The sequence below is a fragment of the Pangasianodon hypophthalmus genome, chromosome 12 (genome assembly GCF_027358585.1).
Source record: "Pangasianodon hypophthalmus isolate fPanHyp1 chromosome 12, fPanHyp1.pri, whole genome shotgun sequence".
In the NCBI taxonomy this organism is placed as follows: Eukaryota; Metazoa; Chordata; class Actinopteri; order Siluriformes; family Pangasiidae; genus Pangasianodon; species Pangasianodon hypophthalmus.
This window is the reverse complement of record NC_069721.1, coordinates 745185-772790: the sequence shown is the minus strand read 5'-3', so window position 1 is coordinate 772790 and position 27606 is coordinate 745185. Positions and strand designations below refer to the sequence as shown.

At 42.5% G+C, this 27606-nt stretch overlaps 3 protein-coding genes across 6 annotated transcripts in view; 2 read left to right on the top strand and 1 right to left on the bottom strand.

Annotated features, from left to right (window-relative positions):
* The window catches only part of becn1 (beclin 1, autophagy related), a 9840-nt gene extending 5481 nt beyond the window's left edge, over positions 1-4359 (top strand). For all 3 annotated transcript variants that reach the window (XM_053238698.1, XM_053238700.1, XM_053238699.1), the window contains exons 10-12: positions 124-184; positions 332-474; positions 889-4359. In XM_053238698.1, the coding sequence (XP_053094673.1) occupies positions 124-184; positions 332-474; positions 889-1057 (373 nt within the window). In that variant the 3' untranslated portion in view covers positions 1058-4359. The remainder of the gene's footprint in view (positions 1-123; positions 185-331; positions 475-888) is intronic.
* Positions 4360-4828: 469 nt separating this feature from the next.
* On the top strand, positions 4829-16276 carry vps35l (VPS35 endosomal protein sorting factor like). Its single transcript, XM_053238697.1, has 30 exons — positions 4829-4871; positions 5650-5749; positions 5916-6098; positions 6190-6306; positions 6404-6428; positions 6637-6713; positions 6823-6951; positions 7052-7136; positions 7224-7280; positions 7440-7536; positions 7649-7696; positions 7783-7876; positions 8299-8499; positions 8589-8635; positions 8787-8898; positions 9099-9215; positions 9316-9369; positions 9467-9547; positions 10715-10777; positions 10874-10959; positions 11123-11203; positions 11522-11585; positions 13477-13575; positions 13700-13777; positions 13876-13990; positions 14308-14447; positions 14628-14793; positions 15111-15229; positions 15431-15577; positions 15698-16276. Exons 1-30 carry the CDS (start codon positions 4855-4857, stop codon positions 15794-15796), a joined length of 2898 nt encoding a protein of 965 aa, XP_053094672.1. The 5' UTR covers positions 4829-4854; the 3' UTR covers positions 15797-16276.
* Positions 16277-16514: 238 nt separating this feature from the next.
* On the bottom strand, positions 16515-26339 carry get4 (guided entry of tail-anchored proteins factor 4). Of its 2 annotated transcripts, XM_026928142.3 has the most exons (9): positions 26150-26334; positions 25395-25473; positions 24902-24983; positions 23967-24116; positions 23738-23876; positions 21298-21438; positions 20581-20656; positions 19789-19861; positions 16515-18416 (listed from the first exon to the last, which is right to left on the bottom strand). In XM_026928142.3, the coding sequence occupies exons 1-9, from the start codon at positions 26278-26280 to the stop codon at positions 18328-18330; spliced, it is 960 nt and encodes a 319-aa protein (XP_026783943.1). In that variant the 5' UTR covers positions 26281-26334; the 3' UTR covers positions 16515-18327. The 2 variants fall into 2 exon arrangements, with proteins under 2 accessions (XP_026783943.1, XP_026783944.3); XM_026928143.3 differs by lacking the exon at positions 21298-21438 and having other exon boundaries at positions 26150-26339.
* Positions 26340-27606: the final 1267 nt, after the last annotated feature.

Below are 27606 nucleotides of genomic sequence, written 5' to 3'. Positions count from 1 at the left end.
AGTTCAGGATCAGAATCACGTGTAATTGAGACAAACTCCGCCCCTTTCGTGCGCTTAATTCCGTGTACGGTCTGAATACGGCTCCAAACGCGCGTCCAAACTGTCTGTCTGTCTGTTTTTCAGATATCGACTTGTTCCTTACGGAAACCACTCGTACCTGGAGTCCCTTACAGACAAGTCCAAGGTGAGTGAACACTGAGCCGTAGAGCCGAGGGCTGTGATTGGCTGAGAGGATATTAGGATATGCGAGGCTTTCTCACAGCAGCGTAACCTCTGGATTGTTTAACGGTCATGAGGCTGATTATCGCGTCCTGTCCTCTCGACGTCGCAGGAGCTGCCGCTGTACTGCTCGGGAGGACTGCGCTTCTTCTGGGACAACAAGTTTGATCATGCGATGGTGGCGTTCTTAGACTGTGTGCAGCAGTTTAAGGAGGAAGTGGAGAAAGGAGACACGGGATTCTGCCTCCCGTACAGGTGAAGCCACTTATTTTATCTGAAACACAAAATTGCACAAAGTGCTCTCTCCGACAGTTGCGTAGGTGTTTTGAGCTCTCGAATATGAACTGACCCTGTGGAAGCCCCGCCCCTTTCCTCCATCTCATATTAGTAATGTTGTCTAAGGTAGAAACGTTCCAGAAATTATCCAGCTGCCACCTTTGCTACTGGGTTGCTGCTGAAAAGCTTCCTGGTAGCAAATGTTCTGGTCCAGCAACGCACTGGGAAAGGGTCTAGGACTGATCTTAACATGTCCTTTTCCAGAAGTTTCTTCTCGCTGATTACTGCGCTGTGTGGTGTTTATGTGGTGTTTAAAGTGGGAATCGTGATGTATTGAACACAATCGTGGTCGGACGCTTTTCATTCTGTCTTGTTTTTGTCTTCTTGGAGCAGAATGGACGTGGACAAGGGGAAGATCGAGGACACGGGCGGAAGCGGAGGATCCTACTCCATTAAAACACAGTTTAACTCCGAGGAGCAGTGGACCAAAGCGCTCAAGTTTATGCTCACCAACCTGAAATGGGGCCTGGCCTGGGTTTCGTCCCAATTCTACAACCGTTAAAAGAGAGAGAGAGAGAGAGAGAGAGAAAACCAGGCTCGCTAGATCTCTCTGAACGCTGCTGTGGTGAACGTTTCGGTGACATGACGAGAGGTAGCTTAACGAGGACTCTCTCTATCCAAGCTGGCTTTTACTATTTGTTTACTAAACTTGCTTAAATTGTGACACCGTTTTATGGAAACACTTCCTCAAATAAAACTAAAGCACACCAGGGTTCTGCATTCTTCTACGAATGGGTCGTGTCCCGATTCTACGTCTGCTGATCTTGCCTTATAGACCCCTCTGAGATCTGTTCAGTCAGAGTTGAAGTAGCTTCGAGCGCTCCAAGTGCGTCAGAAATGTGAAGAAATGGAAGAAAACTTGGTGTTTCGTCATTGCGAACTTTCACACGGGTCTCGTCCCGATTCTACGGCGTCTCACACACACGCACGCTCAGACCTGCGTCATACTTACAATCCGCTTCGTAATCTAAAATCGTAACCTTGCACATTCAAATAAAATAAACACAGTATGTTACACACGTTAGCTAGCACTCATGTACGTACCAATGTGATGTGTTATTTACTAACCTCATGTAAATGTTATCTTCTCCGTGTTGGACTTGATGATCTGTCCGTTGATGATCTTTATGCTCATACGATTACAGTGATTTCACGGTTATAATTAATGCTTCGCTCACAGCTAGCCTCGTTTATCGATCTTTCGATAAAAAGTTGTGTGTCAATGTTTTTGTGGCCAATCCGAATTAAAATTTCCTACCGGGTTTACAAAAGTTAATTCTAATTCTCTAATAACGTCCGTATGTTGATAAGTGCTGATCATGTTACGTTTACGTTTAACCACGCCCACAAAACTCCATAAAAGGCAAAGAGAGCTGAAAAGGACAAAATGGCGACTAAAGGGTGAAAGAGCGCCTCCTAATCGCGGCGTGCGATTTTATTTAAAACCTTCCAGCTATGCAGCTCAGCCAGTTTTACTCAACCTCGTAGGGACACGGACATTTTCATCAGCACCACATTTCTTGTGCAAAAGCTCCTGCGAACGATTTACGAATAAATTCATTTGTGTCCGGTTTGATAAATGAGGCCAACTGACTCCGTATTATGTTTAAGTAAAGGTGAAGCACAAACCGTAATGATTTCTCTTATTAGTTTGATGAATGAAATCAAGCAGTCATGTTCCAAATATAATGACAGCTACAGCTGCAACATCCCTGAATACGTATTAAATCTGAATGTTGTGTTGTCGTGAAGACACGGCTGTTTGTTGTGTAGCGTTGACAAAAAAAAAAAAAAAGAAAAGTGAAATAAAATAAGAAGTGTACACCAAAGTGCTTCTGGTTTGTTACTGGACAGAGTTTCAGCGATATTTACTTCTCAGTAAGAAGATCTATCACAGTATGTGAGGTGGTGAAATAACTGTCTCGTTTTTATCACTGATTATTTTTCTACAACAGCATGACCCCAAGTGTTCTATACCTTACATAAAGATGTTTGTTGGTCACCCTTATCATTGAAATGTGTAATTTACCCTGTCAGGACGCTGAACGTGCAGCTTTGGCGTCTCTAAAAACACTGTCCTGAGCACGCCTCATCAACCTCACACCAAACAAATCATGTCAAATATTGTAGTTGGTAAACGTTTAAAGAGCTATCATACTCAGAGTGTTTTCTGATCAGTTTCAACTGATGGCCCAGTTTAGCTAAATTCATCCCACTGCATGTAATAAAGAAGAATTTTCCTGGTTGTACTTGAGGATAATTTCATGGCAATATTACTCTCAAAATGGCTTCCCTTTTCCTCGTACACCTCCACATCTTCACCCAAGGTTTTCCTTATTGTCGTCTTCTTTGTCACGTCTCTGCACCAAACCCTCTTCAGGACCATCAGGCAAAACCAGAATTCACAGAGCAGCACGACAGAAATCCAGAAGAACATTTGGATCGCGGTGAACGGGTCCGAGACGACAGCATGAGGAAGATCCCTTGACTCAGAAGGAATCCGTCGTCTTTCAGGTGACGCCGGATTAAACAACATGACAGTATACAGGTGTAGAAGAGTAAAGACAGGCAGTACGTATCCTACAGTGGATTAAACCGGTGTATTCTGTGGTCGGAGCGTAAGCAGGAACTTCTATACGGGAGAGCCAGAAGCTAACACGGACACCTTCCTCAGCTGGTGTCTGTCATCTGGCTTTAATGAAACATACAGCTGTGTGTCATCAGCATAGCAGCAGAAGCTAATACCATGTTTTCGAATAATTGTACCAATTATACCAAGAAGTAGCATTATACAGTTCTGTGCAAAAGTCTGTTTGTTACAGATGTTTATTTTCTGACTTCTACATTATTGATTCAGTACAAAACCATTTTAGATTCCAAACATTAGTTTTCCAGCACAAAGTGAAACGTTACAGAAAAATGTTTGTATGTCAGTAAAGAAAGCAGCAGATTCCATAAGAGACACTTTTCAGATAAAAACATAATGAAGGCTGCTGGGTTTCGCTGCAGAAATAAGAAGCGAGTCGACAGTCAAAGTCTCCAGAAGAACTGTGGCTGCTTCTGCAAGATGCTCAGTAACACTTCCAGCTCATTTCCTTATAAAACTGCACACACTGCACCTCAGATACTGCTTTATTTATTTAAAGTGAAGGATCGTCACATTAATTACTGACTTTGTTTCATTTATTACTGTTTACTGCTCTTTATAGGATTTTTTAATGCAGAAACATTTAATTTCATTATTTCTGAAAGCATTTCTTTGCATGTGCCTAAGACTTTTGCACAGAACTGTATTTATCGAGAAAAGAGCATTGGGCCTAAAACAGAACCGTGAGCAACACCAAACATTAGTATGTACAGAAGGAAACATTTACATCTACAAGAACGTTATGATCTTTGGTGTCAAAAGCTGCACGGAGATCGAGCAACACAAGGAGAGACAGTACTCTGATCAGAGGCGAGAATTCGGTCATTTACCACTTTAACCAGCGCTGTCTCTGTGCTGTGATGAGGCCTAAACCCTGACTGACAGATCTAACATGTTTAGTTTTTAGTTTTTAGCTACCACTTGTAGATTATTTTACTAATCAAGAGCTGTATTATTAATGTTATTATTTATTACCCCGTGTACTAACACTAACTTTTGTTGTTTATCTTCAATGTGATTTCTTGTTTTGCATTTACAGTTTGTAAATGTTCAATTTTTAATATATTTATTTTTCAATTTGTTTATCCTTATACATATTGTTCATTGTTTTATCTATTTTTTTTTATATTTTGAATAAAGTACTATGTGATTTCTGACTTACAATTAACATTCTATATAAACTTATATATAAATAAAAGTCCTACATAAGGTTTATCTTTTTTTTTTTAACCATATACTCAAGTCTGCAAATAAAGACATAAGTTAATGTAATACACATTTCAGTTCACTAGTTCCACATATAATCCACAACGTAAACAATTCTTTATCTCATCCTATCTTTTACTTTTCCAGACATCTCCTTAGCACAAGACTTTTAGTTTTCTTTATTTCTGTACATTCTGGTTTGGTACAAGCAACATATATTCAACATTCCTATATCTGTGAAATTTAAATCAAAGATCATATTTTAGACCCAGTATATAACCTTTTGTTTTTTTTTAATACTATTTGACTAGATTTTAGTGTTTTCAAACAAACAAACAAAAAAGAAAATCCTATTCGCTAAGCCAGAGTTACGGGCTTTTATTATGATAGGCGATCTTACTCAGTTCTTTAAACTTCCGGGTTGGTCACATGACACTGATTAGAAGATGGCTTCTGTTCAGTGGTGAGAAATTGTTCTCTATTTACATCCTGTAGAGTAAAATAAAACGGTGTGTTAGATCTATACTATATTATATATTCTTATCTTCCTGCAGATTTAAAACAAGCTTATAATCGACATTTTTTCAGCTTTATAGCGTTAATGATATTTATCTTTTAGCGCATTTTATAAACTAAAGACATAATAAAGGTTAGGTTTATGTAACATTTAATGACAAGTCCAAGGCTGTGGGCTTTTAGCAACTGTGATTTTGTTTTTAATGTATTTCTGTTTCTGTTCTAAATATAATGAACTATAATTAAGCAGAATTTGTTCACTTGTTGATGTCAAAATAATATCAGGATCTTTTCAGATTCTTCTCTGAATAAAGCAAAACCTTTAACTAAATTAAAGAAACAGAAGAACATAAGTCTTCATTATTCCATGCCATGATTCTTCTGTCTTTTAACTGATATTCTGGCGCAGTGCTGTTGAATTCTGGAGTCTGATTGGTTCATGAATAAGGGATGACACACTGTGTGTGTGGTGCAGTTAGAGGAAAATAATCAACGACAGGGTGGTGTGATGAAGCGAAGTTACTCTAACCACCCTGAAGTGATTATTATCTTCCTATAACTGCACAGGTGTTTTATTCCTGTATTCCTTATTCCTGTAACGTGAGAACAGGAGCTAACCTGACGTTCCACAACATTAACGTAACCGTAAACGGATAAAACATCCTTGTTATATATATGTGTGTGTGTGTGTTATGTGTGTATTTGCTTTTCCGTTCCACTCTCAGGCATTCTCGTACGCGCAACTATGACGCAGAGTCACGGAGCTGCCGTGCGTCGGCCGTCCCTGTGCAGAGCGGCGATTACCATCCGCTCAAACCCATTACAGTGAGTCCACGTCCACGTCCACGTCCACGTCCACGACACTCAGAATTTTAACGACAGAACAGATCTCGGATGCGGTTTAACATCACGTGTGATGAATTAATACGAGAGTGTTTTGTAGCGTGTGCCGTTTAGTCAGTGATCCTCTCTCTCACTGCCCTTTCCACAGGTGACGGATTCCAAGTCGCGACGTGGAGCACGGAAAGGCAGCACGTCTTCATCCTCGTCTTCCTCCAGCTCTGTTGCTCCTGATCCTCTGAGCTCCATGCTGGAAGGCACGGACCCGCTGTCCCTCTTCGCCGCCGCCTCAGCCAGCGAAACTCCCGCGCTGCCTCACAGCAGCTCTTCCGTGGTGAGGCTATGAGGTCTCGAAAAAAAAAAAAAAAAAACTCATAACGATGTAGATGTGGAAATCATCCTTTTTTTTTTTTTTCTTTTCCCAGGAGCTGGGGAGGAAGCGGAGGGAAAAGGAAGAGGAAGTGGGCTGTGACTTTGAGCCGTGGTCCGCTAAGCGGGGCGAGATCCTGGCCAGGTTCACCACCACAGAGAAGCTCTCTATAGTAAGAATCTCACCATTTACAGCCTTCAGAGATGAGATGATGCAGCGTCACCGTGTGCTCATTATCTTTCCTTCTCCTTTTCTCCTTTTTCTAACAGAATCTCTTCATGGGCTCAGAGAAAAGTAAGTCAAAGTAAGCTAAAACATCATCATGATACTTAAAGATATCTTCTGCTGTTGTAGCTCATCCACCTCAAGACTACGTGTTCTGAGATGCTTTTCTGCTCACCACGGTTGTAAAGAGTGGTTATTTGAGTTACTGTAGCCTTCCTCTCTTATCAACAAGGCATTTATGTGTGTGTGTGTGTGTGTGTGTGTGTGTGTGTGTAAGGTAAAGCCACCAGCCCCAGCTCTGCGGTCTCGGAGAAAGTGCGCACTCGTCTGGAGGAGCTGGACGACCTGGAGGAAGTGAGTGTATAACAACAATCTGAGAAATGTGTGTGTTATTAATAAGGTTGTTGTCTCTTATTTATTTACTCTGTGTGTGTGTGTGTGTGTGTGTGTGTGTGTGTGTCAGGGCTCTCAGAGGGAGCTCCTCAACCTCTCTCAGCAGGATTACGTTAACCGGATCGAGGAACTGAATCAGTCCCTAAAAGAAGCTTGGGCTTCAGACCAGAAAGTCAAAGCGCTCAAAATCGTCATTCAGGTCTGCGAGTCGCTGTTTCGTGTTTACGTGTGTATAAATGTTGTGTATTTTTCTTTTTAATCTCACACACACACACACACACACACTTCCTTCTTCTCAGTGCTCCAAGCTGCTTTCAGACACGTCCGTGATCCTGTTCTACCCCAGCAAGTTCGTCCTCATCACCGACATCCTCGACACATTCGGTAAAACAGCAGAAACGGACCATGTTGTGTTTGTGTTTGTTGTATATTTCGTAAATAGTGTAACGAGGATGTTCCTTGTTGCTCCAGGTCGTCTGGTGTACGAAAGAATCTGGTCCATGTGCTCGGATCCTGCTCCTCTGCCAGGTGACACGAGCACCTGAACACACAAAAATACACCAGAAGAGAAGTGTAATCGCTGACACGTGTCGTTACTGTGATATAAGAGGAATAAAACACTTTATTTTGGAATTTTTATAACATCACACCCTGTTGTGTTTGTTGTATTTCTCACCTCCTCTTTAGACTCGTTCTCTGTGGAGGATGTGAACGACACGGCCAGAGAGACGTGTCTCAACTGGTTCTTCAAAATCGCCTCCATCAGAGAGCTCATCCCTCGCCTGTATCCACTACAACCTCATCTCCAGTTCTGTTTTAACGTGCTGCACATGCGTATGTCGATGTCCTTAATGTGTTGCACGTGCGTATGTCGATGTCCTTAACGTTTGCTGTAGATACGTGGAGGCTGCTATCCTGAAGTGCAATCGTTTTGTGAACAAATCGTGAGTGGCGGCCATTTTGTTATTCACTGGATTCATGTTTTTTTTGGTTGTTGTTGTTGGTCGTTTTATCCTCTTCCTCCTCTCAGTGGGATTCAGGAGACTCTTCCCCGGCTCACGGCTATGATTCGAGGGATCGGAGACCCTTTAGTGGCCGTGTACGCTCGAGCCTACCTGTGCAGGGTATGTCACCATGGTAACGCTTACTAGCAAAACTGACGCTAGGTTTAATTTACACCTGGACACCTGAGTTCAGAAAATATCAACATTCAGGATTAGATTTAATTACTGTTTAAACAAACTTATTATCGCTTATTACACGTGTCACCTTGCTTGCTTGATGAGGTTGCTATAGAAACGATAACGTATCAGAACGAGCGCATTAATATAAACCTGTGATTTGCGGCTGCACTACTGTCAGAGCTGCTGTTATAGAAAATTACAACACCTTCTGACCAATCAGAATCCAGCATTCTTCAACAGCGTGGTGTAACGCTAAGTGACGCAGTACTTAATGTCAGTAAAAGGAGGCGTAATGTAAAGTGTTGTTGTGATATTTTTATATCTGGGTGTTTTTTCTCTGTCGTTCACCTCCTCTGGCGCAGGTGGGCATGGAGGTGGCGCCGCACCTGAAGGACAGCCTGAACAAGAACTTCTTCGACCTCCTGGCGTCCTTCCGACAGATTCACAGCGACAGCGTTCAGAATCAGCTGGTCATCCAGAGGGTGGAGATTCCCGTCTACCTCACGCTGTATTCTCCTGCCATCCACTGGATCCTGCAGTGTGTGGCTTACCGAGCACCTGATGTAAACACACACACACACACACACACGCACATCAGTTTAACTGCTAAATGTATAAACAAACTGCTGATCTTTTTGGTCGTCTTTGCCAGGTGCTGCTAACAGAAATGATGGAGAGATGCAAGAAGCTGGGCAACAAGTAAGACCTCCTCAGTTCATAATCTCTTCACTGATCAAAGATTTTTCACCTAAAATAAGTTTTTATAAGATTTTATAGTGTTGTGTAATCAGCAGCGCTTTGAAGCTGTTTAAGAAACTCTGTCAGAACTAAAATATTTGTTTCCACGCAGCGCTCTCCTGCTGAACTCGGTCATGTGGGCCTTTCGGGCCGAGTTCGTGGCCGCAAGAGCCACGGATTTTATCGGCATGATCAAGGAGTGTGACGAGGCTGGATTTCCCAAAGTAACGCAACAGAACACACTCTTAGCGTAGACTCACTACATCACGGATTGTATTTTTATTCAGTTATTTATGATCTTAGACACATGTAAATAAGAACAAATAAGAAAACACTGATGCAGTCCTGTCTGAGAAATATCTTTTTTTAAATCCTGTTGTATTTGTAACTGTTTTTTCTTTCCGTAACCCTTTCCCGTCTCCAGCACCTGCTGTTTGGCTCTCTGGGCCGTAGCTTGGCCTGTGCCGACCCTCCTGAGAGCGAGAGGCTGCCCGTCCTTAACGAGGCCTGGAAGGTCATCACAAAAGTGCGCAGCCCGCAGGTACGCTCCACAGGTTACGTACATCCACGATGCGTTTTTATTTTATTATTATCTTTATTTTATTAGTCAAGGCTCTACCGGCATTGCTGTGTGTTTTCAGGACTACATCAACTGTGCTGAAATTTGGGTGGAGTTTACCTGCCGGCACTTCACTGTGAGTCTGCAGCGTTATAATATCTGTTATGAGTTATATCTTTTATATCTGAGGCGCATTATTTCGAATTTTGTTTCATTTTGTCGTCTGATAACAGAAAAGAGAGGTGAATACCGTGCTGGCTGACATCATCAAACACATGACGCCTGACCGCGCGTTTGAGGACGCTTATCCGCAGGTACCGCACACTCCTCCGACTCAGGAACACAACTTATACGTTATTACTCTCCAGATTACAAACCTCAGAGTTTATGCTGCTGGTAATCAAACTACACAACTGCTCCCTAAAATACAACCAAAGTACATCACTGTTATCAGGATCGTAACATTAAATTACACTATCGCTACCCGAATTACCCTGAATTACCTCTTAACTGTGCTACTACAAACCAAATCCACCACCACAACTACAGCCGCAGCTACACTACTGATACCTGAACTACAGCCGCAACTACGCTACTGATACCTGAACTACAGCCACAGCTACGCTACTGATACCTGAACTACAGCCGCAGCTACACTACTGATACCTACAACTACAGCCGCAGCTACGCTACTGATACCTGAACTACAGCCGCAGCTACGCTACTGATACCTGAACTACAGCCGCAGCTACACTACTGATACCTACACTACAGCCGCAGCTACGCTACTGATACCTGCACTACAGCCGCAGCTACACTACTGATACCTACACTACAGCCGCAGCTACACTACTGATACCTACACTACAGCCGCAGCTACGCTACTGATACCTACACTACAGCCGCAGCTACACTACTGATACCTACACTACAGCCGCAGCTACGCTACTGATACCTGAACTACAGCCGCAGCTACACTACTGATACCTGCACTACAGCCGCAGCTACGCTACTGATACCTGCACTACAGCCGCAGCTACACTACTGATACCTGCAACTACAGCCACAGCTACGCTACTGATACCTGCACTACAGCCACAGCTACGCTACTGATACCTGCACTACAGCCACAGCTACACTACTGATACCTACACTACAGCCGCAGCTACGCTACTGATACCTGAACTACAGCCGCAGCTACACTACTGATACCTGCACTACAGCCGCAGCTACGCTACTGATACCTGCACTACAGCCGCAGCTACACTACTGATACCTGCAACTACAGCCACAGCTACGCTACTGATACCTGCACTACAGCCACACTACTGATACCTGAACCATGTTACTGCTCCTTTAAACTACACAGTTGCTACCAGAACATTACTGCCACCACAATGATGCTACAGTTACATAAACACCACTTCTGTTCCGATGATGATGATGATGATGATTGTAATGCTGAATCTGTTGTCTCGTAGTTGCAGTCAGTGATGAAGAAGATCCTCACCTACTTTCACAACTTCTCCGTCCTCTTCTCCATGGTGAGCGCTCCTCCCTCTGTTTCTCAGCTGTATTTCTAGGTGATAAAGAACGTTAGGTAAAGACCTTTGACTCGTTTTTGTACGATCGCTCTCCAGGAGAAGTTCTTACCCTTCTTGGACATGTTCCAGAAAGACAGCGTGAGAGTGGAAGTTTGTAAATCCATCATGGACGTCTTCATCAAGCAAGTTTCATTTTACTGAACCCAGAAAGTGATCATGGCTTAAGAGCAAACAAAATGAGCGAAATAATAAATAAGATTAAAATAACAGTATAGAATTTTTAAAAAACTGAGCTGGTCTGCTTGTACTCGCCACGATTTGATTTTATTTTTGCTCCATCTTTAGACATCAGCAGGAGCCAACTCGCGATCCCGTCATCCTCAACGCTCTGCTCCACGTCTGTAAAACCATGCACGACTCTGTCAAGTAAGAGCTCCGATAAATCCTCTCCATTACAGTCACTCACCTTCATATCATTACAAAGAACGTGCCCCACACACACACACACACACACACACACACACTCTCTCTTTAAGTGAGTCGTTCTCAGCCTCGGCTCGTTTGTGAAAACAGTGTAGGAGTATTTCAGAGTAGAGAAAGTCTTGGGAAGATTTTAATGTCTGTAGTTTATTATACTGTCATTAACTTTATCTATGAAACTGTTGATTGCTGTATTATTGTACACGTTACACCTGGCCATGTTTATAGCGTGTGTGAAATTCACATCTTCGTCTCTGTCCTCAGTGCTCTCACAGTGGAGGATGAGAAAAGAGCTCTAGCGCTGCTGATCAATGGCTTCATTCGCATGGTCAGTTTCTTTCTTTTCGGGTTTTCTGTCTGTGTTCAGGTGTTCTGTCTGTGTTCCAGTCTTCTGTCTGTGTTCAGGTGTTTTGTCTGTGTTCCAGTCTTCTGTCTGTGTTCAGGTGTTTTGTCTGTGTTCAGGTGTTTTGTCTGTGTTCCAGTCTTCTGTCTGTGTTCAGGTGTTTTGTCTGTGTTCCAGTCTTCTGTCTGTGTTCAGGTGTTTTGTCTGTGTTCCAGTCTTCTGTCTGTGTTCAGGTGTTTTGTCTGTGTTCCAGTCTTCTGTCTGTGTTCAGGTGTTTTGTCTGTGTTCAGGTGTTTTGTCTGTGTTCCAGTCTTCTGTCTGTGTTCAGGTGTTTTGTCTGTGTTCCAGTCTTCTGTCTGTGTTCAGGTGTTTTGTCTGTGTTCAGGTGTTTTGTCTGTGTTCCAGTCTTCTGTCTGTGTTCAGGTGTTTTGTCTGTGTTCCAGTCTTCTGTCTGTGTTCAGGTGTTTTGTCTGTGTTCAGGTGTTTTGTCTGTGTTCCAGTCTTCTGTCTGTGTTCAGGTGTTTTGTCTTTTGTCATTCGCATGGTCAGTTTCTTTATAGTTTTAATCACAGTCCTGAGTACAGTGGAATTATAGTGTTCCTTTACTAATGAAGCTCAATTTATTAGTGTTTCTGACTCAATGACTTACTGATTGTTCTCAGGTCCTCTGTCTGTGCTCAGGTGTTCTGTCTGTGCTCAGGTGTTCTGTCTGTGTTCAGGTTTTCGGTCAGTGTTGAGGTGTTTTTTTTTATATATACTGTGCTTGGGTCTTCTATGTGTGTCCATGTGTTTTGTCTGTGTTCAGATCTTCTCTCTGTGTTCAGGGTTTCTGTCAGTGCTCAGGTGTTTTGTCTGTGCGTGTTTTGTCAGTGCTCAGGTGTTTTGTCTGTGCGTGTTTTGTCAGTGCTCAGGTGTTTTGTCTGTGCGTGTTTTGTCAGTGCTCAGGTGTTTTTTCTGTGCTCAGGTGTTTTCAGTGCTCAGGTGTTTTCAGTGCTCAGGTGTTTTTTCTGTGCTCAGATCTTCTCTCTGTGTTCAGGGTTTCTGTCAGTGCTCAGGTGTTTTGTCAGTGCTCAGGTGTTTTGTCAGTGCTCAGGTGTTTTCTGTCAGTGCTCAGGTGTTTTTTTCTGTGCTCAGGTTTTCTGTCAGTGCTCAGGTGTTTTGTCAGTGCTCAGGTGTTTTGTCTGTGCTGAGGTGTTTTGTCAGTGCTCAGATGTTTTCTGTCAGTGCTCAGATGTTTTCTGTCAGTGCTCAGGTGTTTTCTGTCAGTGCTCAGATGTTTTCTGTCAGTGCTCAGATGTTTTCTGTCAGTGCTCATTTGTTTTGTCAGTGCTCAGATGTTTTCTGTCAGTGCTCAGATGTTTTGTCAGTGCTCAGATGTTTTGTCAGTGCTCAGGTGTTTTGTCAGTGCTCAGATGTTTTCTGTCAGTGCTCAGATGTTTTCTGTCAGTGCTCAGGTGTTTTGTCAGTGCTCAGGTGTTTTGTCAGTGCTCAGGTGTTTTGTCTGTGCTCAGATGTTTTGTCAGTGCTCAGGTTTTCTGTCAGTGCTCAGGTGTTTTTTTTCTCTGTTCAGGGTTTCTGTCAGTGCTCAGGTTTTCTGTCTGTGTGTGTTTTGTCTGTGCTCAGGTGTTTTGTCTGTGCTCAGATGTTTTGTCAGTGCTCAGATGTTTTGTCAGTGCTCAGGTGTTTTGTCAGTGCTCAGATGTTTTCTGTCAGTGCTCAGATGTTTTCTGTCAGTGCTCAGGTGTTTTGTCAGTGCTCAGGTGTTTTGTCTGTGCTCAGGTGTTTTGTCTGTGCTCAGGTTTTCTGTCAGTGCTCAGGTTTTCTGTCAGTGCTCAGGTGTTTGTTCTGTGCTCAGATGTTTTTTTTCTGTGCTCAGGTATCTTTTGGCCGAGACTTTGAGCAGCAGTTGAGTTTCTGCGTGGAGGCCAGAGCCACGTTCTGTAACTTGGAGCCAGTTGTCATTCAGCTTATTCACGTGAGTTCCTTAAACCCAGATTAGTTTCAGATCTTCTACATTCACACAGACTGTAATTCCGCCGTGTCTCTGTTCGAAGGCTGGACCTTTGTCCTAAAATCTGCTCCTTTTCTGTTTTCCTCAGACGGTGAATCATTTAGCCATGGAGACGAGACGAGTGATGGGCGGGAATCACTCGCGCAAAACGGCTGCGTTCGTCCGGGTCAGGCTCCTTATTTTAAACCGCTAGCGCTCCGCAGTTCCGCGGCGCTCGGGTATCTGTAGCTTGTAGTGTTGTAATGTCTGTGTTTGTTGTTGCAGGCGTGTGCAGCGTACAGTTTCATCACCATTCCGTCTCTCAGCAGCGTCTTCAGCCGCCTCCATCTTTACCTGCTTTCAGGACAGGTGGCTTTGGCCAATCAGTGCCTTTCCCAGGGTGAGGAAATCTCACTGAAACGTTTCATGGCGGACATTTTGTCAGAGATCTGATGTCTAGACCGGATAGAGTGATTAAGAAAGAAGAAAAGAAGTGTAGCAGAGCTTTAAAGTACAAAGACATTTGTGTAGTTTGTGAATATTAAAGCATTAAAAAAATAAATAAATTGTCTGTGAAAAAGAGTTTAACAGGTAGACGAAGAGCAAACTGTCTCTGTGTGTGTGTGTGTGTGTGTGTGTGTGTGTGTGTGTGTAAACTTAATGCATGTATTGCATGTTACCATTCTCTCTCTCTCTCTCTCTCTCTCTCTCTCTCAGCCGATTCGTTTCTGAAGGCAGCGGTCAGTATTTTGCCTGAAGTGCCCCGTGTCATTAACGTGGAGGGTAAACAGCGTTCTTCTGAACCTTTTCTCCTCGACTTCATCAACAACTTCCTGTCCACGCTGCTGGTGGTGCCGGTAATTTCAGTATTTACATCACAGAGATTATGTAGAGCTTATTTTCACCAAAACAGGTTAAAGACCTTCCTGAAATCAATCAGTAGAGTTTTCAAATATCCTCAGATAAACGTTGTTTATATTGGTAATAACTGTGTGTGTGTGTGTGTGTGTGTGTGTGTGTGTGTGTGTGTGTTACAGGACCACCCTGAGCAGGGCGTGTTGTACTTGGTGAGAGGATTGTTGAACATGGTGCAGGATTACACGTGGGAGGACAACAGCGACGCAAAAGTGCGTGTGTACATCAGTGCGTTACCGCTGCTGGCTGCCATGAGTCAGGAGAGCTACCTTTACACCATTCCTAAAGGTACACACACACACACGCACACACACACTGAAACACTATATATATACACCAATATACCATTCCTGAAGCTATACAGTGGGTGTAAAAGTCTACACACCCTTACTGAAACACTTTCATATTCTAGCAAAAACATTATGTACAGTAAAGAAACTTCTGATTAATAAACAGACAAGCAGCAGGTTTTTTTTGGTTACAGTAAAACCCCGTACATACACACACTCCCGTTTCCACGGCGACGGGCTTTACTGCGCTGTCTGTGCTGTGTGTAACGCTCGTCAGGTCCGACATCGTAAACGCTAACCGTGTCTTCTCTCTAGTGGACTCTAACGAGACGCTGTACGGCGGCGACCCCAAGTTTGTAGCCGAGATCAGTCGAGTGTGTGAAACTGTGATTGGCCAGGTGCTGGATTACCTGAAGACTCTGAACCAAGATGAGGTGAGAGAGGAAAACACACACACACACACACACACACACACGCCCAGTCACTGAGTTCATCCTTATTTAATTATTACTCACTAACACACAAAAGGGATGTAAAATTTTATTCGATAAAAGAAGCCGCCATTATAAAGCGTGTGTGTGTGTGTGTGTGTGTGCGTGTGTGTGCGTGTGTGTGCGTGTGTGTGTGTGTTTCAGGGAGCGCGCCGGCAGGGAACTCTCGCTTTCGCTCTCTTCAGCTGTTTGTTGGCTCACGGAGATCTGCGCAACAACAAACTCAACCAGCTCGCTGTTAATCTGTGGAACCTGAGCCATAAGAACGGCTACTGCGATACGCGCACCTCGGTTAGACACACACACACACACACACACACACACCTCATTTGTCATTTATTTACGTCATTCAAGTTGTGTGGAAATGTTTCTTTTCATACTCGTGTGTGTGTGTGTGTGTGTGTGTTGTAGGTGCGCACGCTGGAGCACATCAAGCAGCAGGCCCAGCAGCCCGACATGGCTCACCTCTCCGACATGCTCCTGCGGCTCTCCCTGCAGTCACGAGCCTGAAATTCAGTGACCTTTGACCCTTGAGTACGCAAGGCCCGGCGCTGACGCATTCCTGACCCTCCTGTCACCGATTACGTCAAAGAAACGACAAGAAACGACACTTTACCTTCGCAGCACTAATTAATCGCTGATATGCGTGTTATTTTGCATTACGGCTTTATTTCTCATTTAAACCTGTAAAGCTGACGTGAATAAAAATGGATCACGTGACGCTCACCCCGTCCTGCGATCTGATTGGCTGAGAGGTTAAAAAAAAATATATATTTGATGTCACTCAGTGTGTGCTTTTCTTGAGCACACTGTAAATTTTATGGTTAAATGTTCTATACGTAACTGCACATTTCAGCACATTCTGCATCATTAATAATCACGTTTAGTTAAAATAAATAACAAAAAAAAAACATTGTGAAACTTTAAACTGGTATTATGACAATGTCCCCTACTTGTTTTTGCCATCTTTAATAAATCTTTATGTTGTTATGCGTATTTTAATTCTTTTCTAGATTATATTTGTCATCTTTGTTCCTTTTTTCCTTCTATTTTTACATCTTTTTTTTTTTTTTTTTTTTTTTAAATCAGTGTCTAGTGTTTCGGTGTTGGTTGATTTTTGTCCGTAACAAATTGTAATATATAAAGCTAAACCTGTAACTCGGGTATATTTCTCTTTTTCTCCACCTGCTTCTCGATTTAAAAGAGGAACGAGAGGAACGAGAGAACGTTTCGCCCCTGTCCTTTTTATTTATTGAGCTCTTGCAAAAAGTCAAAGCATCTGCTTCAGATTATGGACAACAAACTTAAATAAATCTCGACATCCCACTCAGACATCTCACACACATGCGTGCACGCACACACACACACACACACACACACACACACACACACACACACACGCAATAACAGGAGTAGTGGTGAAGTTTGTTCAGAATGTAAAAACACACACAGCAAACACTTCTCTGGAAGGCGGGACGTCTTCACACACACTACTGCGAGGAGGATTCTCAGCGTGTGTTAGCTCTGAATAGAATTCTTAGACTTTAATCTTATAAATATTATTAATTAGGGATGCATCGATGACTTTTTTTTTTCTAGACAGAGTACGTTTTTTTTTTTGGTACCGGTACTCACTAGTACTGATCCTGATACCGAAATGATTCCGCTTGCTTTTATCTACACAAGATGGCCGCCGCGTGTATCCTGCGCCACGTCCCCGAAACGACAGAAATCACCGCTACACGTCTGTGTGGTGCAATACCGAGACGTCCAGTGGGGGCAGTACAGCGCCACGTGACACTGTGTACGCAGCTGAATAAACAAACTAGCCTTGTGTCTCAAATCACGTCACTCCTTTACTATTTCAGACGATTACAATTTTAAAACTGTCTCATTCTGAGTGACCAAAAGCTGTTATGCGTACCAGAATTCCCGATTTTCCAGATTAGCAAATATTTTTGAAAGCAAGGTCAGAGTTTTTGAGCCGAGACGCAGCCCGTGACGACAGAGAAACGGCGCTCGTCTGTGTGTTTAACGTCGAGTGCGTTAAAAACGTTTTACAGTTCAGCTTGGAAACCTGATGCACGGGGACGTTCTGGCTCTAATCGCGTTTACTTCTCTAGATAAAGTACGTGACGTACGCAGGCGAGCGTGTGAAAGTCACGTGTCGGGTACAAACCAGGCCTTTAGTATTAATCACGGATGTCGCGGAACACTTTATTTAGCTTAACTGCACCTCGAAGTGTCGAACGGAAGGGGGCGTGTCTCAGTGCTCGCTGAACTGAACTGCTCGCTCTCTCACGTGACAGTTTCTCGGCACATTTGCGTCACTGCTCTAAGCTCGTGAATATCTTTATGCGTGCGCGATTCACGGCATTCGAACACCCGTCCTCTATCACACACACACACACACACCGTTTAAACGCTATAACGATGTTTCATCACTCATATTGGCGGAAGATGCAGTAGTTAATATTTTCACAGTTTGCTTTGATCGTTAATCGCTGTCGTTTCCTGTCGTCTGTTCATCACTGCGACACTGACACACACTCGGCTCACGTCACACAGCATCAGCTGCTGTCAGTAAAATGAGAACAGTATCAGGCTGAAACCTGAGACCCGTCTCAGTATCGATGCATCACTATTCATTAACAAAAAACAACAACAACAACAACAACAACGATGTGTTCGGTTCTGGCTGAACGTAAAGCGGGCTGTCATGATTACGCTTCAGATGTTCTTCCATTTTACGGCAGTTTATTGATTCGTTAGTTTATTCTCGTTGAGAGGTGGTGGTGGTGGTGGTGGTAGTGGTGGTGTGGGTGGTGTAGTAGTAATCCAGAAGCTGCATCAATCACCTCTTCTGAAAACTACACAGAGGAGCAAAGAAATAAAAAATAAAACAAAAACTGCAGCTACATTTTCCAGGACATGTGGTCAAAAGAAAAAAACAAAAAAGAAAAAAAAAACAAAACTTGAGTTTGATTCAGTTCTGTGTCGTTTTCTCTAACTGAGAGGTTGCGTTTGGAGGTGTGCGATGTTCAGTCCAGCTCGATGGGGCTGCTGTCCTCACGAACTTCCTCACCCTCCTCTTCCTCACCCGACCCCATCAGACTGTTCAGCAGATTCCCTGGAATATTAGAACACATCACAGTGAGCAAGCGTTCACTGATTAAACGAGTGCAGCTCCTCGAGAGAGAGCCTCAGCATTTACTCTACCTATTGTGCATTAGCGCTTTTCCACCAGACAGTACGGTACGGTACGCTTACGAATCCAGATCCAGATCCAGGTCGCAAAACTGTCCTCGTAACAACCACACTACCCTCCGCTCACACTAGCAAGTGACACGTCACTCGCGAACTTCGTCTTCACCGCTACTGTTGCTGCTTGTGGGCGTGGCCTGTCTAGCTTTCTTCTTTTCATACACAGCACTTCTGGAGCTGATTCAGATGTTACACGCTCGGCTTCACACCAGCCTTGTTGCAGATTAGCAAAGCAAGCTAAATTCACTAGCTACGGATTCGCACGTTCACTTCCTCCTACGCTTTATTTTCCTTCGTCATGTCTCTGGATACGACGAAACAGCGCTTACACGTTTTTCGTCCAAGTCCAGGTAGGAACTACAGTTTTAAACTTTTATTAATTATCTAGTCATCTATTAAAATCTATTAATTATCTAGTCATCTATTAAATCTTATTATTATTATTATTGATCTATCATCTATCATCTATGTCATCTATTAAATCTTATTATTATTATTATTATTATTGATATTGTTGCGATTTGTACACACACTCAGAGGTTTGTTTATCTCCTGTCAGCGTATTTCTGACGGATAAACGGAGGATTTACGCGAGGACGTTTTCAGCCCGACACACACCTCGCTCAACTGCGTGCAGTGTGAAAAGAAACCAAATCAAATCGCAGACGAATCAAAAGAATCAATCTGGCTCTGAATCGGACTCGACTGAACCCGGCTTGATGAGGGTCGCGGGCAGGAAATGCAAAAATCGAGCTAAATGTCAACAACAGGTAAACATTCCTGTGGTTACGTAAATAAAAACGAATACTTAAGAACAGAAAGGAACATCGGTGGATGATCGATCGCTGTTACTGAAGATCGCTTTGCCGTACTGTCTGGAAGAAGAACTTCTCCAAATAACGTTAAAACTCACGACAACGAGATTCAGACCTGCCAACCCCAAACACGGGGGAGGGGGGCGGGGCTTCCAGGGGGTCAACGGTTTAATAGTAATATTTCAAAACACCTGCAGAGCTGTCAATCACTCCAGAGTCATATTACTGATTCACCTGCTGACTGATTCACCTGCTGACTGATTCACCTGCTGACTGATTCACCTGCTGACTGATTCACCTGCTGTTTTCAGTGAGAGGGGAAAAGGAGAACCTTTCGGTGTGTCTGAGAGCGAGAACTCGGCTGGCAGGTCTGCAGTGGCGGTTAAAAATAAGCAGTGGATAAGAGTGGTGTTAAACATGTACCTAGCAGGCCACCGTACGATGAGGACTGTTTGGGTGGAACGCCGAAGAACAGCTGTCCTATTCTGTCCAGGTACTGATGAGAAACAAAACAGTATTACTTACTAACACACTCGCTCGCACACACACTCTCGCACACTCTCGCACACTCTCGCACACTCTCGCACACTCTCGCACACTCTCGCACACTCTTGCACACTGTATGCAAGACATGAATTTAACACCTGCTTACACACCAAATGCCTCAAATGAATGGTTTCTGTATGCTTTAGATTCTCACCTGATGAAATCGATCAACATACAGAGCAAATAATAACAGAACACACACAGTGGAGAATAAAAAAAGCTGTTTAAAAGAAATCAATACGGTAAAAATAGAAAAAAAAAAAAACCTCAGAAATCATCTCAATTTATTATCTTTATGTGATGTAACTATTATCAGTATATTAATCTGAGCCATAGTTGAGATTTATGCGTTAAATGTATCGGGGATTTATTAAAACACTGCAGTTATAGGAAATTAATCAACAGTCTGACACTGGAGACTCCTTCCATAAACGCTATACAAATAAAACACAAAATATCACAAAATATCAGAGTATTTCTAACTCCGTTTATCGCCAGTGGAGCGCCGGGCGTACACGGCCCTGTGAACGAGCCGTTACTATAGAAACCAGAACGCATTACTGTAAACCTGCGCTCCTGTCAGAGCTGCTGCTATGGAAACCTAATCAACACCTTCTGACCAATCAGAAAGCAGAACCGGGCACTGCTGTGGTGTGAGAGTGGCTGTACCTCGTTGTACATGGGGTCCCTCTTCAGCGACGGCTGATACTGTTCACATAATACTGTAAAGACTGTCAGCTTCCCACTGCGAGAAGGAAACACACACACACACACACACACACACACACACACACACACACACACACACACACACACACACACACACACACACACACACACACACAGAGAGAGAGAGGGACGTGAACACACTCACTGCTCACGTGGTGCTGCTGTATAAATCACTGCTTTAGGCTGCTTTCACACTTCTGTCGTTTGGTTTTAATCCTCCGGCGCACGTTTTACACGTGAGCTCACGAGAAACGCCGTTTTTGGAGCTTTTAAAATTCAGAAAACCGCCAAAACACGTCGTCAAGAGCTTTTTTGTTTTGTTTTGTTTTAACTGTCCTGACCAATCGGGCGAATAAAAAACAAACACGGAGGACAGAGAGGAGGTGAAAAATGAGTCTTGTTAGATTTTTTTTTTACGTTTAATGAAAACTATTTCGTTTCTGAGATTCCAGCGTTGTAAAGTAACTGATTTAACTCCGGTGAAGACTCACAGCCTCCTCATCGCCAGGGTTAGTTATCTTTATTTCACCTGAGAATAACAACACTAGCACTTTCTCCATCTCAGCACAAATCCAGCGGTTCTCCTGTGAACGTGAAAGCAAATGTGAAAGCAGTCGAGCTGGAAGAGGAAAGGGATCAGATCTCACACACTCGTACCCGTCCACCGCCAGCAGGAGGAACCAGAGGAAGTTGAGGAGCGGCTGCACAAACGGAGGGCCCTTCTCTATGGACGGGTGCTTCTGTGTGTACGTGGTGAACACCACCGAGGCGCTCGTTTTGTTCTTTAGACAGAGGAACCTGCAAATACGACAGTGTTAAAAGCTAGCAATGGATTCCAGAAAGCACATCCTGCCTTCATGCTCCTCGCTCTGATCCAGTCTTTTCTCTCTGCTTTACAGCAAGCTGGGAATTACGTCCGATCTCAAACTACATGCTACAGTCAATACATCTGTCTTCAGGTAGTGAGGAGGAAAAACACACAGAGTTTCTGCACTAAAACCCAGCGATCTCTGCAAGCTAACGGCATCAGAATATGCAGTGGATGAAATGAAGACTGCAGAGACGTTTAGAGACGTTTAGAGATGTTTAGAGACGTTTTAGTGATATTTTAGAGACGTTTTAGTGATATTTTAGAGACGTTTAAAGACGTTTTAGAGATGTTTAGAGATATTATTAGAGATGTTGTTGAGACATTTAGAGATGTTTAGAGACGTTTAGAGACATTTTAGTGACGTTTTAGAGACATTTAGAGATGTTTTAGAGACGTTTAAAGACGTTTAGAGACGTTTAGAGACGTTTTAGCGACGTTGTAGAGATGTTTAAAGACGTTTTAGAGATGTTTAGAGATATTTTTAGAGACGTTGTTGAGACATTTAGAGATGTTTAGAGATGTTTAGAGACGTTTAGAGACATTTAGAGACGTTTTAGTGACGTTTTAGAGACATTTAGAGATGTTTTAGATATGTTTTAGAGACATTTAAAAGCGTTTTGGAGATATTTAGAGACGTTTTAGAGATGTTTAGAGACGTTTAAAGATGTTTTAGGGATGTTTTAGTGCCGTTTGAAGACTTTTTTGAGACCTTTAGAGAGTTTTAGAGCCATTTAGAGATGTTTAGAACCGTTTAGAGACATTTCGATTTATAATCACCCGGCAACACGATCGTTACAGGACGAACACGAGTGCATGTCGACATTACACTGCACCTCATAATGAAGTGTCCTCGGCTGTAGCACAAGAGATTGACTTAGAAGACTTGTGTGTAGATCTGAGCATCTATATTTGTCCATGTAGTACACAGTTACAGAAGGGATTTATTTATAACTGCACTCTCCATTAGCACCCAGATGAGGATGGGTCCCTTCTGAGTCTGATTCCTCTCAAGGTTTCTTCTTCATGAAGTCTCAGGGAGTTTTCCCTCACCAGCGTCTCCTCTGGCTCTTTCATTAGGAATAAATTTATGTAATATTATATATATTATATATAATATAATATTTATATCCTGAATTTATATATTTCTGTAAAGCTGCTTTGTGACAATGTCCGTTGCCAAAAGCGCTCAATTCAGCTGAAATAAATGGTCTTTACACTTTTATTACTGACATGAAAGTAAAATATTTCCACAAGATAATCAATTGATTAAAAAACCAGAAGATTGTGGAGCTCGCCTACACCGTGAGAGGAGATATAAACACGACACACAGCACATCCGTCCCTGCGCTTTATTAACCCAACTAACTCTCTGTCCATACACACATACAAAATTTACAAATAAACAAATTCAAATTAACAGTTAAAAAAAAAATTTTTTAAAAACCTACCTTTTTTGCATAGATATGCAAAAAATTGTTTTTCATTTTCATTTCCTCACTCAGATCCAGTCTGACTTTTTTATTTTTTTAAAAAGCTATTACTACGGGTGGATACCGTTTCATTTTTTAATTTTTTTTTTTACTGGATCAAGTTCCAGTGGCTGTAATAGCTGTTGTGTCCAGCTGAAACACTCCATTGCTCTGGACTCGCCTTCTTTCCTCACAGACGCTCTTCTTTCTCTCTTCCAGCTTATAACCACGACGTGATAAACACCGGCAGCGTACGAGGTTTTATAAAAAGTCATTCTCGAAAATAGAACGACCAGAACGACCGGTTTTCTGCACATCGTAGCTGGAAAAGCATGTCACTCCGAGTTAAATCGAATGCAGCGCTACTAGTCCTGATTGAATTTCCGATATCTACAACTCCCTTTCAGAGATCTATGACTTAGTACTAATTAATCTAAGATCCAACTGAATTAAATTCTAGCTTTAATAATTTCAACGTACATCTCTGCAATTTGAATTTCTACTAGCAGATACAGAATCGGCAGGAATTCAGCAATAAGTGACTAGTCATAAGTGAATTAAAGATATCTTTAATATGAATTATGACTTGTAAAATCTTACTAATAACTACTCATTCTGACCAGTTAAACCTGAATTACAGATTTCTCGAATTCAAACTGAAATTGAATTTACGACTTCCAGGCGTTTGATTGGAAGCAAAGTACGAAATAAATCATCAGAAGACACAAAGCTCTGAAAGGATGAGGAGTGCACTTACTGTAAGACGGCCTGAGCCACGAACATGTCGACTTCGCTGCGGAAGCCGCGGGCGGCCGAGTACTCGACCAGCATCTGAGCGCAGCCCTCGCCGTCTGAGGAGTGCAGGAAGTGGTAGCGAGACTCGCTGTAGTTTTGCTCTAAACAGAGTGAGAGGTGGCCATGGGGAAACGGAATCTCACCGAGACATGCTAAAGGCAAACTGCAAGGTGTTCACCGTTCACAAATACCTTTCCACAGCGTGACAGCCAGCAGCTGGTGTAATTTGGGGTGTCCGAGCTTCCCCGAGCCGCCCGTCGACCACTTCAGCGCCCGCGAGACAAAAGCCACCCTCTCGGGAGAGTTCGGATCCATCATGCTGAACAGCTTGACCAGTTGCTCTGCGGAAAACACGTACGTATATACGTAAAAACACACGCTACGTTTACGGTACGAAACACAGACCATCGAGAAACGCAGCACGCTTTCCGTAAACTCCGTGTCTGAGGTCCGACATGTATAAACAAAACAGTTAATAGTAAAATACAATTATTAATACCAATAATAATAATTATTATAATTTAATAACAGAAAAACAGAACAAAGTAATCAAGTAAAAGCGATCCTAAAGAAAGAGGTTTTGAGAGAAGGTTTAAATACACTGAAAGCCTGGGCTTCTGTAAGATCAGACAGTAGCGAGTTCCACAGTTTTGGAGCAGAAGAAGAACACGTCCTGTCGCCTGTAGTACACAGACGAGTCTGAGGAACGGCTAAAGGACCAGAACTGGAGGAGAGGAGGGGCGGAGATCACGGTTTGGTTTGTAAAGGGTTAAAAATCTCAGCCGAATACTGAGGAGCCAAACCGTGCAAAGCCTTGTGTGTAAGCATGAGGAGTTTAAAATCAACGTGAAACCTGACGGCGAGACGGTGCACGTGACACGACTGATATCTCGTAAAGGCTCGCGTTGTACGTGGGGACGTATTCTCACCTGGAGTTATTTCTACCGCTCATTCTACAGAAGCTGAAACACGGCGTGATCTTTCCAGACGTAAAGAAACGTCAGATTTGGACTGTTTGGATACTCTGGTAATGATTACACGTGTAAAACTGATCCCTTCCGAACAGGGCTTTAGACAACACACTCAGATAAAACATCATGATCTGCTCTCGTTTTTTCCCACTTACCCAGTATGTCCTCTTCCACCTTGGCCTCGGACTTCTCCAAAGCCTCCAGCACCAGCATGGACAGATCCGCGGCGCTGTTTTGCTGTTGAAAAAAAAAAAAACAAAACACACAAACGAGACAAGCAAAGAGACAAGTTACAAGCAAAGAACTAATATCTCGTGAGGAAATGTTCTGACACTGCTAGGAATGCTTCAATACCATGAAGTGAGTGCTCAGTGCTCGCAGAAGTGAAGTGCTCGAACTCACGCGCGACAGTTTCTGTGTGCGTACGAGTAAATAACCTGATACCTGATCGCCGCGTGGCTGCACCGCTGACGTGTATAGCTAATTTAAGGATTTCTGAGGGGAGTAAAAGTCTCGTGGGAGTCTGAAAATGATCTGGGTTTGTTTATTCACGTCCACATGGATGTTACGTTTCACATGTCAGCTCCTCGGGGCCGAACATCAGTAATAACATGGAACATTACAGCAGGAACACATGGAATATAATACCTGGTTATAACTAAAGAAAAGCACCGCTCCGTTGTACATCAGCTCCCGGGCTTCTGCATGCTTGGACTGAGATGTATACCTGGAAAGAGCAAATAATGAGTTATTTTTATAGCTTTAATAAGTTATATTATAATAATAACAATAATAATAATAATAATAAAACCCTCTGAACCTTCTCTCAGTATCTCCTCTACAGTTATAAACACAAACAGCTGGAAGCTTCACCTAATAAATGATATTAATTAGGTGTTTTTATAATATTTTTATACTCATTTGCTGAAACTGTGTAATAGATTTATTAAACCTGTGAAAGTGTCAGAGCTTCTTATGCTAATAAAATATATTTATTTATTCAAACACAGCTCATGCTAGCTACACGGCTAACACTATTACAAATTACAAAACAATACACACTCCACTTAACAGCAGAAGTGTACAGTGTAACACACTATTCACAAAATCCAACGAATTTAAAATCATCTTTTATTTAAATGTTGCTGTGGTGTTGTTATCTCTGTGCTAGCAAGAAGCACTAGCAAACAGGCGTCCAAGGGATTGTAGAGTGACAGCGCGTCGAACCAATCAGAGAGAGGGACTGATCCGAGAGGCGGGATTACTGACGCGAGTGTAGCCAATCACGATAAGGAAACGAACGCCGCTTCGTTGACAAGGAGAGAAAGATCTGGAAAAAGCCAGGCCACGACCGGATTCCGCTGCTCTAATTAATCGTTCTCGGTGATAAATAAAAGGCTTACCTAAAGAATAAGGTCCGGTACATTTGATGGGCTTCGTAGTAGTCTCCTCTCTCCACACTGGCGCGGAGTTTCCCCTCCACACGCTGCACTCCTCCGCGGTTCCTCTTCACAGCCTCCTGCTCCGACATCATTGTTCCCTTCGCGCTACGGGCTCACTGGCACCCAAATGACCCTTTCGAGCTGCCGTAGCTGCCGACACCCAATCCGCTCATCACTTCCTACAGAAGTGCACTACACACATATACACACATATACACACACACTCTCACTCACACACACTCTCACTCACACACACACACACACACACACACACACACACACACACACACACACACACACACACCTCCGTGTAGCGCCCTACATGCCTCCTGCTGAGGGGTTCGGGATGGAGCCCAGGTGGCACCGGAGCGAACAGAACCGAGTGTGATGATGAAAATAAACACTCACAGTTCCGGACTGTTATTATTCAAATTAGCATTTTTCCAGTTTACTTTACATTTAACGTCATTCCAATTATTTAGTAAAATAAACGTTTATATATTCAGAGTTATAACTATATATTCACAATAAACATTTATATTTTCAGGATTTATATTTATATATTCAGGATTATAACTATATATTCAGAATTATAACTATATATTCAGAATTATAACTATATTTTCAGGATTTATATTTATATTTTCAGGATTATAACTATATATTCAGAATTATAACTATATATTCAGAATTATAACTATATATTCAGAGTTATAACTATATATTCACAATAAACATTTATATTTTCAGGATTTATATTTATATATTCAGGATTATAACTATATATTCAGAATTATAACTATATATTCAGAATTATAACTATATTTTCAGGATTTATATTTATATTTTCAGGATTATAACTATATTTTCAGAGTTATAACTTTATATTCAGGATTTATAAATATATATTCAGATTTCATATAATTATTTCCTGTTTGGCCCTTTATAATATAAATATATATATATATATATATATACATACATATATATTTATATATACACTGCCTGGCCAAAATAAGCAAATACTTAAGAGCCTCTGATTGGATCATTACTGCAGTGATTAATACGTTTCAGCTGGTAACAATTCTTTTAACCTGAACTGATGCAGTGTGTAGCTTCTCATTTCTTAGACAACCACGGCAGATTACGTATCCCATGGTCGTGGAAAAGATGTTACTGAAGGGGAAAATTGTTGGCCTGCATCAAGCAAAGAAAACAGCTAAGGAGATTGCTGAAATCACTGGAACTGGGTTATGAAATGTCCAGTGCATTATTAAAGCCTGGAAGGATAGTGGTGAAGCATCAACTTTACAGCAGAAATGTAGTCGGAAAAAAATCTTGAATGATCGTGATCGGAGATCTCGGTGATGTCACATCATAAAAAAATCGACAGGAGAACTCACGGCTATGTTTAATAG

Bases quoted from the DNA above. Each gene is read 5' to 3' on its own strand.
- vps35l (XM_053238697.1), top strand. The intron at 6,714-6,822 runs GTGAGTGTATAA...TGTGTGTGTCAG, and splicing joins AGCTGGACGACCTGGAGGAA to GGCTCTCAGAGGGAGCTCCT. The intron at 7,137-7,223 runs GTAAAACAGCAG...TTGTTGCTCCAG, and splicing joins CGACATCCTCGACACATTCG to GTCGTCTGGTGTACGAAAGA.
- get4 (XM_026928142.3), bottom strand. From the start codon at position 26,280: ATGATGTCGGAGCAGGAGGCTGTGAAGAGGAACCGCGGAGGAGTGCAG. The intron at 24,117-24,901 runs GTAAGTGGGAAA...TGTTTTCCGCAG, and splicing joins GGTGGAAGAGGACATACTGG to AGCAACTGGTCAAGCTGTTC. The intron at 21,439-23,737 runs GTAAGTGCACTC...TCGTATTTGCAG, and splicing joins GTGGCTCAGGCCGTCTTACA to GTTCCTCTGTCTAAAGAACA.